This window comes from Staurois parvus, unplaced genomic scaffold, assembly GCF_062004578.1.
Source record: "Staurois parvus isolate SC_StPar_1 unplaced genomic scaffold, SC_StPar_1.0 ptg000090l, whole genome shotgun sequence".
In the NCBI taxonomy this organism is placed as follows: Eukaryota; Metazoa; Chordata; class Amphibia; order Anura; family Ranidae; genus Staurois; species Staurois parvus.
This window is the reverse complement of record NW_028317886.1, coordinates 13,742,380-13,757,797: the sequence shown is the minus strand read 5'-3', so window position 1 is coordinate 13,757,797 and position 15,418 is coordinate 13,742,380. Positions and strand designations below refer to the sequence as shown.

The following is a 15,418-nucleotide window of genomic DNA, read 5'->3' as shown; positions in this document are numbered from 1 at the left end:
ACACAATGCAAAGGATTAACCCCTTAGGCCGGCCATACATGGTTCGAAAATCGACTGATTTTTCGTTGGAAAGTCGGACCTAAGAAAAATCGGCCAATTTTCGCTCTGTTAGTGGGTCAATGGCACCGCCCGATTTTCGTGGTTCCTCCCCTTTTCGGTGATGGGGCATGTTGGAAAATTTGAGAAAAATGACTGATTTTTGACTCAATGATGGCCAAATTGTACAATCGTTTTTCCGAAAAGAATATGCACATGAGCTGTGACCTGGAAGGAACAGAAGTTTTGCATGTTATATGGGGTGAACTTTATGACTTGGTCGGCCGATTTTCGAAATCAATGATGGCACCATCAGATTACCGAGCGAACAACGTTTCCGATTTTCAGACGAAAAATCGTTCGGAATTCGAACTATGTATGGCCTGCATTAGGTTCTACAGTGAGGATAACAAGCATGCTTTACTGCATATACAGACTGATTTTACTCTTGTGGGTTTAGTAACATTTTAAGAGACAAAAAGAAAATCTACCCCTGTATCCTAGCCTGTGTTGACTTCACATTTCGAATCAAGCTCAGAGCAGTATAAACTAAACCTGATTGAATCATTAAAGTAAACCTGAGTCAGGCTGAAAATTAGTTCTTTAGGAAACCAGACTTCTAATCCCTACCCCACATTTGCAGTAGGGGATGTTGGAATTTTTTTTTTCCAAATTGGTCCAGCAGATTTTAGCTTGCTTCCAACATTTTTTTTACATTTTTTTCCAATTCTTTTCCAAACAGCATCAGGATGCCTTTAAATCATGCTCTAGGACTTGCTCGGGACAAAGAACGCAATACACTGAAAAAAGCTAATATTGCTGTCCACAGTGTGCAGAGTGACTCCCTTGCTGATACACGGACCAGTGCACATATGTTCATAACACAGGGGCCGGTCATGCTGCAGCACCTGGAGCCTGTGCACGTGGAATCTAAAACTATTTGGCTGTTAGGAAAGAAAATGGTTTGACTGAGGCAGATTAAAATGTGGTCCTTAGGTCCTCGTGCATTAAAAGGCTCGGGACTAACATTCAGATTTCTAAGAGTCTCAGAGAAAAAAAGAGTTCTATTAATGATTTGCTAAAAGGAACATGTATCCAACTAAATGGCCTAGTTGGTGGAGGAGAAATGTCACTTTGTACTGATGCCTGTGAAGCACAATGCTTAGTCACTTTAATAAATAGACACTGAAATGCAGTAACACAATGTAGAGATGCAAGTCCAACAGATGGTGTTCAATTAGAATGCATTTGCCGAAGTTAAATGTCATTGAAGAAAACGTTTTAGTACAGTAATTGCACACCCCACTACTGACAAATCAAAATACTAAGGTTAAAATCTCTTCTTTTAGTTAGTTTTTACGATTCACATGACTAATTGTAGTATTTAAATACATTAAATCAAATGTTCCCACTACTGGCGACTCCAGCGAGTACAACACCAATGCTTGCAGGCAGGTTGTCTGATAGGTGTCTCGCTGTGTTATTTGTATTGTCTGTAGATTTATCCCACCAGTTCATTGCTTCAACATAGTTTTCCATATTCAGCTTGCCATCCAGAGTGTAAATGTAAAAAGAAAACACGGAAGGGTAGTGGAAGGTCCTATACCCATGCACAACGTTAATGCCAACCCTAAAGCAGCAGAAATCAGTACACTTCTTTGGTCTCGAATAATCTTCTTCACAATCTCACAGAACTGAAAAATAAAGTGAAACATATGAATCAGCTGGGAGAAATAACATGTTTGTATATGAAAAGGGAAAACTATATCAAATAAATGTTAAAGTGCCCAGGAGAATAATATTATTAATATACAGGATTTATATAGTGCCAACAGTGCAGCACTTTACAAAATGAAGGCAGACAGTACAGTTGCAATATTATTCAATACAAGAGGTATCAGAGGGCCCTGCTTGTTAGAACTTACAGTCTAAAAGGGTAGGTCAAGTGATAGAAAAGGTAATAACTGTGAGGGATGAAGCTGATGGACAAGATAAGGTAATGGCTGAGAAAATAGACTGTCTAAATCAGGGTTTCTCAACAGGGTTTCTCCAGAGGTTGCTAGGGGTTCCTTGAGCAACCAGCAATATCCATCTCTCAGATTGGTTCCCACAGACACCATTGACATTTTTAGCTATCTACAACAGGGTAATTATTTTCAATGACCACAAGTGTAAGGAACATTCTTCCCACTGACCATCACACGAATGTATCATGAGCTGTAGATATAGTAGTTTTTAGCAAGGGTTCTCTGAGACCAAAAAGTCATTTCAAGGGTTCCTCTGTGTTGAAAAGGTTGAGAAAGGCTGGTCTAAATATTATCAAGAATGATGCATAAACATACACACTATTATGGACCAACTTTTAGAAAACTTTGGAGTTGGCCCAACCTTGGGAAAACATGGCATTGTAGATCCAACCCGAATATTCCTAGATTGTAAGCTCTAACGAGCAGGGCCCGCTGTTTCCTCTTGAATCAAATTGTATTGTAACTGTAATGTCTACCTTCATTTTGTAAAGCACTGCGAAAACTATTGGCGCTATATTAATCCTGTATAATAATAATCAATACTGCTCCTGATATCAATTGACTAAGAAGCTGTTGGTACAGGTTGCAGAATGGCTATAGATATACAAACATCCACACATCTAATCATAATTGGCTTTTGTCTATTTGCTCTTAAGTTGTGTTAATTCACATTTATTTTGAACCAGCTGTAATCATTAAGGGCTCGTTCACACCATGGTGCAGAGACCAGAGATAAGTCAGTTTTTCTGCACGTGTTCTGCAAGGACACAACGAAATCAATAGTTCCCTGTTCACACCACTAATGTGCCCTGTTCACACCACCACATTAGTATCACGTGCAGATTTTTTTCTGCGCAGGAATCTGCAACATATATAAAACTCATTGATTCGTGCATGAAAACGGATGTGATGTCTCTGCAAGTGAACTCTGCGTGTCAGTTTCTATCAGTTTTTCTGCTTGTATGGTGTGAATGAGGCCTAAAAAGCAATTCCATTTTTGAAGAAAAGATCAGAGAAGTAGCTTCTGTTTCCCACCTCAGTGAAACTAAAAAGTATCATTCATTAATAATAATTAAATTTGGCATGAAATAATACTTAATTATGCTCTTAGCAACAAACTCCACCTGTCTGAAATGTAAAAATACTTGATATGGAATTTAAAATTAATAAATTAGTTTTCCAAGTGGTTGCCACATTTTGTATGCAGCATTTTAGCATTATATGTGCCGCAATTTTATTGACCAAAATATCACCCATGTAAGCGCTATTTGAAAAAATACACAATGGGGTTGATTTACGAAAAACCAGAGAGTGCAAGCTCTGCATAGAAATCAGCTTCCAGTTCTTTTTGTCAAAGCCGAACTAAACAAGAAGCTGAATGGCTAACAAGTACAGCTGCACCAGATTTTGCACTCTCCATTTTTAGTAAATCAAACTCATAGTGTAATTAAACGCTTAATATTACTGAGTAAAATAATTATGGACTACAACTGTGCAATAGAAATTAAACCTAAAACTCTGTAATTACAATGTTTTATTTATTTATTTATTTATTTATTTTTATTTATAGGCTTTCCATACATGCCAACAAAGCAAAGTACAGGCATATGTAAAAAGAAAATGCACAGATACGGTAAACATAGATACATTGGGCAAGGACAGGTATCCCATCTACATTCAGTTAAGCATGCAAGAAGGCAACGTACTGATATGACTACCATCCAGTCTTAACTTTTAATGTAAAACAAGGAAATAGAGAGCAAAAAAAATTGGCTGTGGAATTAAGGCAGAACAAGAAAAGAGAAGAAGACTAAGAAAAGAAGGAGGTAAAGGGGAGATGGGGAAAGAAGAGGGTAGAGGATTCTGGTAGAAGGTGTCCCGGAGATTCCCTCCATGTTGCCAGGATGAGGAAAAACAAGACTTGGAGACCAGAGATCTAATCTTCAATCGGCAAAATAGTTTCATATTAGTAGTAACTGATGTCAACCTGTTGCATTTTACTATGTGTGAAACAAAATGAGCCATCTATGCAAGATTTAGTTTAAATAGATTTGATTGCATCTGTGTTGCTGATGCAGAGTCATCTCATTTAAATCATACCCCCCTTTCACTTCATATGAAGCAGGTCACCATCTATTTTCTGCCTGTGCTACATAACAAGATTCACATTTTTACAAGATTAAAACTATTTCTTTATACTTTAATAGCTAGCAGTATTTATTAAAAAAAAATCTTCAGATATTTGTAATTATCATCTGTATTCACACACAGTTTAATTCATTTCTTTTTGAACAGCTGAGAGGTTCTTGCTTTCATCCACCAGTATTACGACCCAAAACATAGACGCAATAAAAAGAAGTGGAGGAATGCATATGTAAAAATTTATTGCACGGATCAAGGAAGTAACACTTTCATAGACTTTTAAAAGACAGTCCAGACACAATTTCATGTCTCCTGTTACTACAGGAACTGTTTAATTAATAGGAGGGTTAAAGGTTATTAGCAATAAACCTGAATTGTTCTAGAGGAAGCTGTAATACCTTAGCCTTTTACAATAGGTCACTTTGTAGTCTGCACCTCCACACATTTTATGTGTAAATAAAGGGGAGTAATTGCAGTGTGTTACATTTATATTACTCAACCACAGACAAAAAAAATTCTCCTTCACAAACACAGACACACTCAGGACAAATACTTTTCAGTGCAGGCTGGCCGAGAATGATATTGCATTTCTGATAAGCTGTAATCCTACCACTTATTAAGATATATGTCTTGCTTGTTTGTAACTTGTGCAGTCACAGGTTAAATACCTACAGGTTAACCTATACTTACCGATCAAATTTAGAAAATCTATTGTAACAAAATGTAATTCCTTACCATCTTATCTTACAGTATCTTATCTTTTAGTATCTTATAACTATTTCTAGCATTTAGTATTGCTATAAACCTGGGTTCTGCAGAACAAGAAAGCACAAGAACAGTACAAGTACAACAGCAAGTTATAATATCTATGAAGTGCAGGTTACCTTATCGGTCTGAAAGCTCACCGGAAAGCCATATCTGCAGTAAGTCACAAAGTGCTCGCAGTTATCCCACAGCAGGCTGTATGGTGTGGCCCCCAGCAACTTTTCAGCCCTTTGGGCCACTTCCTCATTACAGAGGGGCTTTGTCTTGAAGCTGCAGTCCATGTGATTAACTATTATGGTTCCACCATAGGCAAAGTCCTGCACAGTGTCCACCCTGATACTGGCCACCTTAGCCAGGACACCCAGGATCAGCCTTTTGTTAGTCACCACTTTGTCAATCAGACACTTGTCGCCTGAAAGGGCAGGAAGGATATCTGGCATCAGATGGGCAACCTTGTTATTTCCCAAATAAATCCCAAAGTGCACAAACAGAGTCCTGGGAACTTCTAATAAGTCTCCTCTCTTCAGTTCACAAACAGAAGAACATCTTGCTTTACTCTTCTTCTTAGCCAGGCTAAACTTCTTAAAGTTGGCGAAGATAAAGAATTTCTCAAAAAAGAAGACCATCAGTCCTACCAGTAGAGACCTCATGATGGTCACCTTGAGGATTCCAAGACAAGGCTTAACTGCAGTGATTTGCCTCATGCTAATGTGTGTTTTTTTGTTAAACACGTGGGAGAGAATCATCAAAGATTAAAGTCAGCTAGCATTGGCTGAAAGTAATGTGGGAGTCCTCTGGGAGTCCCTCTTCATTCCATTGTAATAGAACCTTTATATACCAGATAGAGCACTTAGAGCAGTTATTTACCACTATTAAATGTACTATTTATTTCTGAAAATTAATCCATATTATTAAAAAATCTCTCTCTCTCTTTCTATATATATATATATATATATATATATATATATATACACACATACAGTATATATATATATATATATATACATACAGTATATATATATATACACACATACAGTATATATATATATATATATACACATACAGTATATATATATATATATATATACACACACAACAGTATATATATATATATATATATGTATATAGTTTTAAGTTGCACTTCAAAATTGAGTTTCAAGTTGAGGAAAGTAGTTTTTACTCTGCATATTTGTGCTAATATACCTGATGCATCCCTTCATGTATGTGTTATCATAGCTAGAGAAAAAAACCAATACAAATATTTAATTCATTTGTATTACATGCAGTGGTATGTTGAGAATAACTTTATGCATCAGGTGACTTTTAAAGTTGTGAAAATTGTCTGTAGAAATGTATTTATTCATTGTAAGTCTTTTTAATTCTTTTTTATGAATTTTATAATTGTTTCCTTGAACGTATTTACTACAAAATTGAACAATTTCATGAATGTGACTAATGAAACATTTCTACTGTTCAAAATGCATGTCAAACAATATTCAGAGTCAAATGCAAAATACAATTATCTGTAGACTGTTGAATGTAGAAGTTTTATTTTCTTGGTGAACTTCTGTCCAGCAACTCCATATCTACAACATGAAGCTCCTACTGTAAAATAATACACATCCTGAAAATCTGGTAAAAAGATTGATGCTATATTGGTATTTATATTGATTACATTACACAAGGGTTGATTTACTAAAATTGAAGAGTGCAAAATCTGGTGCAGCTCTGCATTTAAACCAATCAGCTTCCAGGTTTTTTTTTTTTGTCATAGCTTAATTGAACAAGCTGAAGTTAGAAGTTGATTGGCTACCATGCACAGCCGCACCAGATTTTGCACTCTCCAGTTTTAGTAAATCCACCCCAATGCATTTCTGGCCGTAAATTCCAAATCACTTGGTGTCAGCCCTGTCTAATTTATTTCTGATGCATACACTGTTATATTTGCAATACTTTTCACAATTAGTTCCTCCAGTACAGCTCAAGCGCTTTCATTTACTTTGGAGATACTATCCCTAATTTTACAGTAACACATTTTCATTTTTATTAGTAAAAGATTTGTTTCTAAATATTTATAGCCAGAAATCTATGACTATCTTCCTCTTTATAAAGCAGTAAATGTGACATTGACCCTACATTTACAGGTGGTATGAACACATGCACCAGGAAGATTCACCTGCAGGGAATATCTTAGTAATGAACAATCAGACACAGGCACTGCTTCCTATGAATGCTGGTTGGTGCATTGCTACATAATTTTAAATACATTCAGCATTCAGTTTATTACACCAGTAAATTACTGAACTATAAACACTACCATAGAACTCTACAGCGGTAGTAAACCACCCACAAAATTCTAAATAATCTTCTCCCTGTAAGTTAAGGGCATAATGTGCTAGTATGCATTGCCTACTAGCACATTATGAAAGACTTACCTGAAAAGGAAGCCCTCCAGCGGAGCGCCATCATTGATCCCGGAGGCTTCCATCTTTACCCAGTCTTTCTTCTGGGTTCGCGAGCTGTGGGCATCTGATTAACTGAGCTGCAAAGTTATTACCCCCGCACATGCACACGAGGGCTTCTCCCATGGCATGGCCCTCGCAATGGACGGCGTGGCGTCCATTGAGAGTGTAGTGCGTATGCGCCAGTGACACCACTTATTATATACTTACCTGTAGGTAAAAGATACCAAAGTTGGTTTACTTCCACTTTAAAAGGACAGTATAAAATAACAGCATTGTAGATGAGGCAAAAAAATGCAGAAATCTATATTGCTAAACGTATTAATACTGTTATTGCTGAGTAATCAGCGGTGGAAAATCAGTTTTTTTTTTCCTTTAGTCATTGTATAGAAGCTATATAGAGTCATCTATTTTGATACTGTTCTGTGCCTGAATGCTGCAAATGTTTATTCAACATGATATCACCCAAACTAAATGTAATAAATGTATCTTATCTGATCAAAAACGAATGAGTGTGCAAGCATTCTTTTACAGAGGACAACATTTCCTTGAAGCAAACCTGTACTGTTAATAAAGATACTAATTCTCCATCTAAATGTGAAAGCTTTATCTATCTAGGAAACAAATATTGTAAACATTAAAAGTCAGCAGCTACAAAAACTTAAGCTGCTGATGTTTAATAAACACTTTCCTGTCCCTGCATCCAGTGGTGTGCTTACATGGGGGGACACCAGGTACCATCTTCGGTCCCTGACATCTTCGCTGTGGGCACCCGGCTGTGACATCTTGTGGCTTCACAGCCGGGTGCCCACTGCGCATGTGTGAGCCGTACTGCACACTGTGATAGAAATCCAGCCTCCATGCTGCTAAACAAACCTACTACAACACCCTCATCAAAACCCTCTCATTCAATCCTCATCAACCTTTTTCTACCATTAATTCCTTACTCCACCCCCCATTGCCTCCACCCACCAATTTACTTACTGCCCAGGAGATTGCCAATCATTTCAAGAACAACATTGACACAATTTGCGATGAGATCTCCAGTGTTAAGCTTCCTCCTCCAACCAACATACCAGGCCCAACACCACACTCAACACTCTCCTCCTTCAACCCTGTTACCACCAAGGAAGTTACCGAACTGCTTTCCAAGGCCCACTTCACCACCTGTCCCCTGGATCCTGTCCCCTCACGACTGTTGCAGCCTCCTTCCTGCTCTATCCTAAACTCTCTAACCCACATCTTCAACCTCTCACTCTCCATGGGCACCTTTCCCTCCCCACTCAAACATGCACTGGTTACCCCCATCCTCAAAAAACCCTCTCTGGATCCCACCTGTTTGAATAACTTAAGACCCATCTCCCTGCTCCCGTTTGCCTCCAAGCTTCTAGAGCGCCTTGTTCACAACTGTATGAACTGCTACCTGACAACAAGCTTCTTGATCCCCGACAGTCTGGCTTCTGCTCACAACATTCCACAGAAACTGCCCTACTAAAACTTACTGATGACCTACTAACTGCTAAAACCAACGGCCATTACTCCATACTCATACTCCTTGACCTTTCTGCTGCCTTTGACACAGTCGACCACCCGCTCCTCCTCAGTAAACTCCACTCCATCGGCCTCCGTGACTCTGCTCTCTTCTGGTTCTCCTCTTACCTTTCTCAGCACACTATCAGTGTCACATACAACTCATCCTCCTACGCTCCGCTTCTTCTTTCTGTTGGGGTACCCCAAGGTTCTGTTCTTGGGCCCCTCCTTTTCTCTCTCTATACCTCCTCCCTGGGCCAACTGATAACCTCCCATGGCTTCCAATACCACCTCTATGCTGATGACACTCAGATCTATCTCTCCACTCCCCAGCTCACCCCCTCAATCTCCTCTCGTATCACAAATCTACTAAGCGACATATCAGCATGGATGTCACATCGCTACCTCAAACTCAATCTTTCAAAAACTGAGCTTGTAATATTTCCTCCTCCCCGATCCCCCACTCATGACTTTACCATTAAGATCAACAGCACAACCATTGGTCCTTCCCCTCATGCCAGGGTGCTAGACGTAATCCTAGACTCTGACCTCTCCTTTGGGCCCCACATCCACTCACTGGCTAAATCCTGCCGCCTCAACCTCCGGAACATTTCCAAAATCCGCCCCTTTCTGACTGACACCACAAAACAATTTATTCACGCCTTGGTTATATCCCTCCTCGATTACTGCAACTCCCTCCTCACTGGTCTACTGTTACACAGGCTATCCCCCCTTCAGTCTATTATGAATGCTGCTGCTAGACTCATACACCTTACCAACCGATCAGCGACTGCTGCCCCTCTCTGCCAATCCCTTCACTGGCTTCCACTAACCCAACGTATAAAATTCAAAATACTAACCACAGCTTACAAAGCCATCCACAACACTGCCCCTAGCTACATCACCAACCTCATCCACAGATACTGCCCAAATCGCCCACTCCGCTCCTCCCATGATATCCTCCTCTCTAGCTCCCTCATCACCTCCTCCCACGCTTGCCTCCAGGACTTCTCCAGAGCCTCCCTCATCCTCTGGAACTCCCTACCACAGCATGTCTGGTCAGCCCCCACCCTGTCAGCCTTTAGGCCATCTCTGAAAACTCACTTATTCAGGGAAGCCTACCCCACCTCCACCTAAGAACTGTACTTGAATCACCTCCACCAGATCATCCCGCACAGCTATCACCTTTGAATCACCTCCCTCTTCCTTTAGATTGTAAGCTCCACGAGCAGGGCCCTCCTATTCCTTCTATACTGAAATTTATTTTAATTGTACTGTCTCCCTTTATATTGTAAAGCGCTGCGCAAACTGTTGGTGCTATATAAATCCTGTATAATAATAATAATTGGTCCCGCTGTCTTCTGGGACCTGTGCTGAGTCCCACAAGATTGAGGGGGAGGGATGGGGGAAGGAACACTTCTGCTCGGATCGCCTAGGCGTCCAAGTAGAAGTGGGAGTGGGTACCTGTCAAAATCAGATATCTGCCTCCCTCCTCCCAAAAATATTACCAATTGTGGAAGAGGAGGGGGGAGGAAGCCATAAAGCAGAACTTCCCCTTTTGTCTATATAAGTCTATATACAGTGTACCAAACAGAATGTCATTCATTTTGGGGTACCTTCCTACTGACACTGTACCAGAAAGAATCAGTGCAGGTATGCTCTCAACCCTGACCTATCTCTGAGCACTGTCCCTTGTCTCTACCCTCTATCCACCTCCCAGTACCGCTCCATTTAGGGAATACGGAGCCGAATATCATTTTGTGGTGTTAAGTCATTTTTATGGAGTCAGTTATTAATAATAGACCCCCCCGCAACAATAGATCCTTACAGCAACAATAGACCCCCCATGTACAAAATGCACCTGATGCAACAAGAGATCGCCACCAGAAACAATAGATTCCCTCACCAACAACAAAAGACCCTTGCTGCCAACAATTGATCTCCCAGCAGCCAGCATCAACAGACCCCCCCCCTTAACAGTGGATCTCCCCAACACCACAAGAACCTCATAGCAAAATATCCCCCAGCACCCAGCAGACCCAACCCCCCCCCCCCCATACAGTGGATCCCCCCAACAACATAAAACATAAGAACCCCAGAGCAAAAGATTTCCCACCAGCAACAATAGATCCCTCATAACAATAGATCCCTCCAGCAACAATTGACACCCCGCAGCAACACTACAACCCCCAGCTACAATAGAACCCGAGCAGTCAGCATCAATAGACCTACCACATACACTCTGTGCTGGAGGTGCTGGAACTGCGTTCCCCCGTGTTCCTGCTGAAAAAAAGGCCTGACTATAACAATGCATCACATTTCAGTTATAAAGACACTAAGGGCTGGTTCACACTATAGAAATGTAGTCCAGATGCATTCCAGATGTATTTCTGCATGCGCGTTTTTGATGTGTTTTTGGCACATTCTGGTGTGTTTTTTGTTTTTGTGCTTTCTGTTTCATTTTTTCCCTCTCTTTTTCTTCAATTTAAATAGAGACATGTGCGTTCCAGTGCGTTTTTGGTGCCTTTTACCACGTCCCAGAGCATTTTTGATGCGTTGTACCGCGTTCCAGTACAGTTATGTGCAGGAAAAATGCAGAATGTTCTACTTTTTTTTCTGGAATGCACTGGAACTTCAAGCACTGATGTGAACTATGACACTGACAACCATATAACCTACTTTCTGTGCATTTTGAATGCAGAAAATAAGCAACTGAAACGCATGTAGTGTGAACTGGCCTTAAGGCTACTTAAACACGGAGGAGATTTGAAGTGATTTCATGTTAACAAAAGTGCCTGAAAAGCTCAAGAAAAATGCTTCCCTAGTATGTCTATGTATGTTTTCACACTGGGGCGTTGCGGTGTAAAAATTCCTGCTTGCAGCATGTTTGGAGCATGTTTTGTTCAGTAAAAAAAAATGCCCCAAAAGCGCCTCTTCCCATTGAAATCAATGGAAACCACCAGAAAAAAAAATGCATCAAAAACACCTAAAAAGCACCTCAGAAATGCCTTTGAGCAACATTTTTTGCACAATTTTTAAGTCACATGTCTTTAAAAAAACACTCAGAAAGCGCAGTAAAAACGCATCTGCGTTTCTGTGGCAGATCAGTATGAACGTAGCCTTAAGCAGGCCATACATGGATCGAATTCCAAACAATTTTTCGATTGAAAATCAAAAACATCGTTCGTTCTGTAATCCGATGATGCCACCAATGATTTCGAAAATCGGTCGTTTTTCATGAATTTTCCAGCATACCCTATAAACGAAATGGGGAGGAACCATGAAAATCAGCTGGTGCCATTGCCCCACTAACAGAACGAAAATTGGCTGATTATTCTTAGGTCTGATTTTCGAATGAAAAATCATTCAAAAATCGACCCATGTATGGCTGGCCTTAGGGGGAGATGTACTAAAACTGGAGAGTGCAAAATCTGGTGCAGCTGTGCATGTTAACCAATCAGCTTCCAGGTTTTATTGTCGAAGCTTACCTATACAAGCTGAAGTTAGGAGCTGATTGGCTACCATGCACAACTGCACCAGATTTTGAGTGCAATTTTCCAGTTTTAATGAATCTCCCCCATAATGGCAACAACCTATCGTAGGCCTGAAACACTATATAGAACTTGCACAAAACTTGTTCAGTAACTTTATTCAGCAGAAAAGTTAGATCTGTGTTTTTTTTTTTTTAAAAAGTAGAGAAAACTTTTCATTTACGTCGTGCATATTTCATTAATACGACTGGTTGTTAATTTCCTAGTATGTATGGAGATTACACTTCTTTTAAGCCATTAAAAATGTAGCAATCCATTTAAGTGCATTTGATACAGGCTAATCCATTATGTAAATGAATAAACCCCAGGAACAAAGCTCACAAAAGGGCAGCTCTGTCTTGTCAACAAAGCTCCTTATTCGGTAGCTAATAGCATCAGCATCCAAGCAAATGCACAACTAACCCACAGGGCTTCAACTTCCCAGACAGCTTACAAGTAATGATAGATGGGAAGACACATTCATCTTACCTGAAAAATGACTGAGCTATTGAGATTCGGAGAAAAGGAAAACTTGACCCTTTATCTAGCTGTACACAGACAGCTTTTCTTTTCCAGCCTGCCAGGGCACTGTCATCAGCCATTAGCTGGGCCTTTTTGTCAGAACTTAACAAGTCACCACAAAAGATTATCTTATAGCGCCTACTTGGCAAGAATCCATCCTCAGCCAATAAAAACGAAGAAGAAAGTCTACACACCTTTTTACGCAGACCTGTGCTTTGTGAAGTGACACATTTATGGCCCCATTTCCTGACATTCCACCTTTTTCCTTGCTGATGTCTGTCAGCTGTATTGCTTTGCAAAGAAAAATCTCTATCAGCAGTTTTCCTTTCAATCTGTCTATCATACAAATACTACAATAATAAAAAATCTGCAGGATGATAGAACCCTTTTTGGTGTCCTTTTATGAAACGGAGATCAGCAGCGATCCTGAGGATTGTTGCTGATCTCCGATTATAATTTCAACATAATATTATGTTCAACAGGTAAAAAGTTTTGGGCATAAAATTAGCTAATCTTACATAATTTTGGGGTGCTGAAAACGAAAATGACCCTAAAAAATGTTGATTGGCTCTAGTTTCCATGATATATTCACCCATCTAATGACGTAAGCCATTCAAAATTATGATGCAACTTCAGCTGCATATTGCGCAATTGATACTGGTGACCAATAGAAAATTGCATGTATACTGAGATGATGCAATATTAGCCTTTAATTGCATCACTTCACTGCATAAAAGCTGCAGTATCTGTAGCTGATTGTAGTTCGACAGCGTCTTTACATTTCGTTTTATGCTTATATAGGCTACTCAGTAATGCCTCGAACTTGTGTGAATAAAGCAGATCATTTCTGCTATATCTGCGGTGAAATAACTTTTATCTCACAAAAAAGGAGGATAACAGGAATGATTAAGAAAGCCTACAACTTGTATTTTGGCTGCAAGATAGGAGACCAGGACAAGAGCTGGGCACCACATATATGCTGCAATTCTTGTGGGACGGCACTGGAGCAATGGTTGAATGGAAAAAAGGCATCTATGCCTTTCGCTGTGCCAATGATTTGGAGAGAGCCAACAGATCATGTTAGTAATTGTTACTTTTGTATGGTGCCTCCAATTGTAAAAGGGCTAAATAAGAAGAAAAAGTTATCTGTGCACTATCCAAATATTCCATCGGCAATACGTCCAGTTCCTCATGGAGAGGGGCTACCAATTCCTAAAGCACCAGAATCCTTCGTGGTTGAGTCAAGTGAGGAAGAACCTGAAGCGTGTAGTCACGTGCAGTTGTAAGAGATAGCCCTTTCCTCGAATACAAGAGAAAAGCCAAGAGAAGCAAAACCGACACAAACTGAAGACAAAACTAGCGAGAATCCTAAGTATTAAAATGATTCAACTTAGCTTATGGCTATAATTTTTCTTGGTAATCCTATGCAATATATTATGCCATTTAGGCTTTGTTATGTAGTCAATATCACTTGCTTTATATTTGTGGAAAGACATCTATCTATATAATTATTGTGCATTATGTAGTCATTACGCCTATAGTAGAAAACTTTCCGTTTACAGAAAAACTAGAGCCAATTGACAAATTTCATTGTTATATTTGAACTCAGAATGTGAAATTCATTAAGAAATGGATCCTTTTGTTTCCAAAACTGGCAAAAAATAAAAATTTGTTGAACAGTGAGTGTTTAGGAAACAGAGATGATCAGTGGAGAACATGTTCTCCGCTGATCATCTCAGCACACAGATGGCCAGTGTATGAAGGAGCGATGTCAGCCCTTCACTGGCGATCTGTGTTCTCCCTCCAGATTCTCCAGCCCAGAGGTGGAGAATTGGAGGAACCGCAAACGAAGCAGTGATAATTTACCTCTGCTTAGTAAACAGTGTTTGACTGATCTCTTACTGTAATCTCGCGAGATTATAGTAAAACCAGCCATTTTCCAGCATTGAAAGTGTTTGTAGGTCGCTTCTCCCTTCATTCGGAGAACTGATCTACATCGCTTCATAAAAAGGCATTTAGGGGAGAACCCTGTCCTCTGAGAATGCCGGAGAACTGAGCAGCGGTCATTTACCACTACATGATAAAAGGACACCTTTGACAGCTATGAAAGAGATTTTATGAACACAGCTTAGGCCTCATGCACATTGGGTGTTTAGCCCCAATACATGACAATCCGGTGTTTAGGTGCAGGCGCACCGTTCAGCCCTGCTGCTAGCAACCTGTCAAACTCTACCAAAGGCTCACAGTTGCTGCACATGGACAGGGCTACCAAGCTATACTTATGTTTAGAGTAATAAGCACCCAGGAACAAATGCCCGGAACACTTTCATCCCTGGGCACATAATGCACTAAACCTAAGTCAGGCAACTGGGGCATCTCTAGACCACGTCATAATGGTACAAGA

The 15,418-nt window shown here is 40.0% G+C and overlaps 1 protein-coding gene across 2 annotated transcripts in view; it reads right to left on the bottom strand.

Annotated features, from left to right (window-relative positions):
* Positions 1-1,082: 1,082 nt before the first annotated feature.
* Positions 1,083-15,418, bottom strand: part of LOC149468264 (lecithin retinol acyltransferase-like) — a 28,772-nt gene continuing 14,436 nt past the window's right edge. Inside the window, exons 1-2 of one of the 2 annotated variants that reach the window (XM_089670513.1) lie at positions 5,090-5,674; positions 1,083-1,730 (exon numbers count right to left, since the gene is read on the bottom strand). In XM_089670513.1, coding sequence (XP_089526639.1) covers positions 1,578-1,730; positions 5,090-5,674 — 738 coding nt within the window. In that variant the 3' untranslated portion in view covers positions 1,083-1,577. Of the gene's footprint in view, positions 1,731-5,089; positions 5,675-15,418 lie in introns of those variants that run through there. The other variant, XM_089670514.1, reaches the window with a different exon arrangement.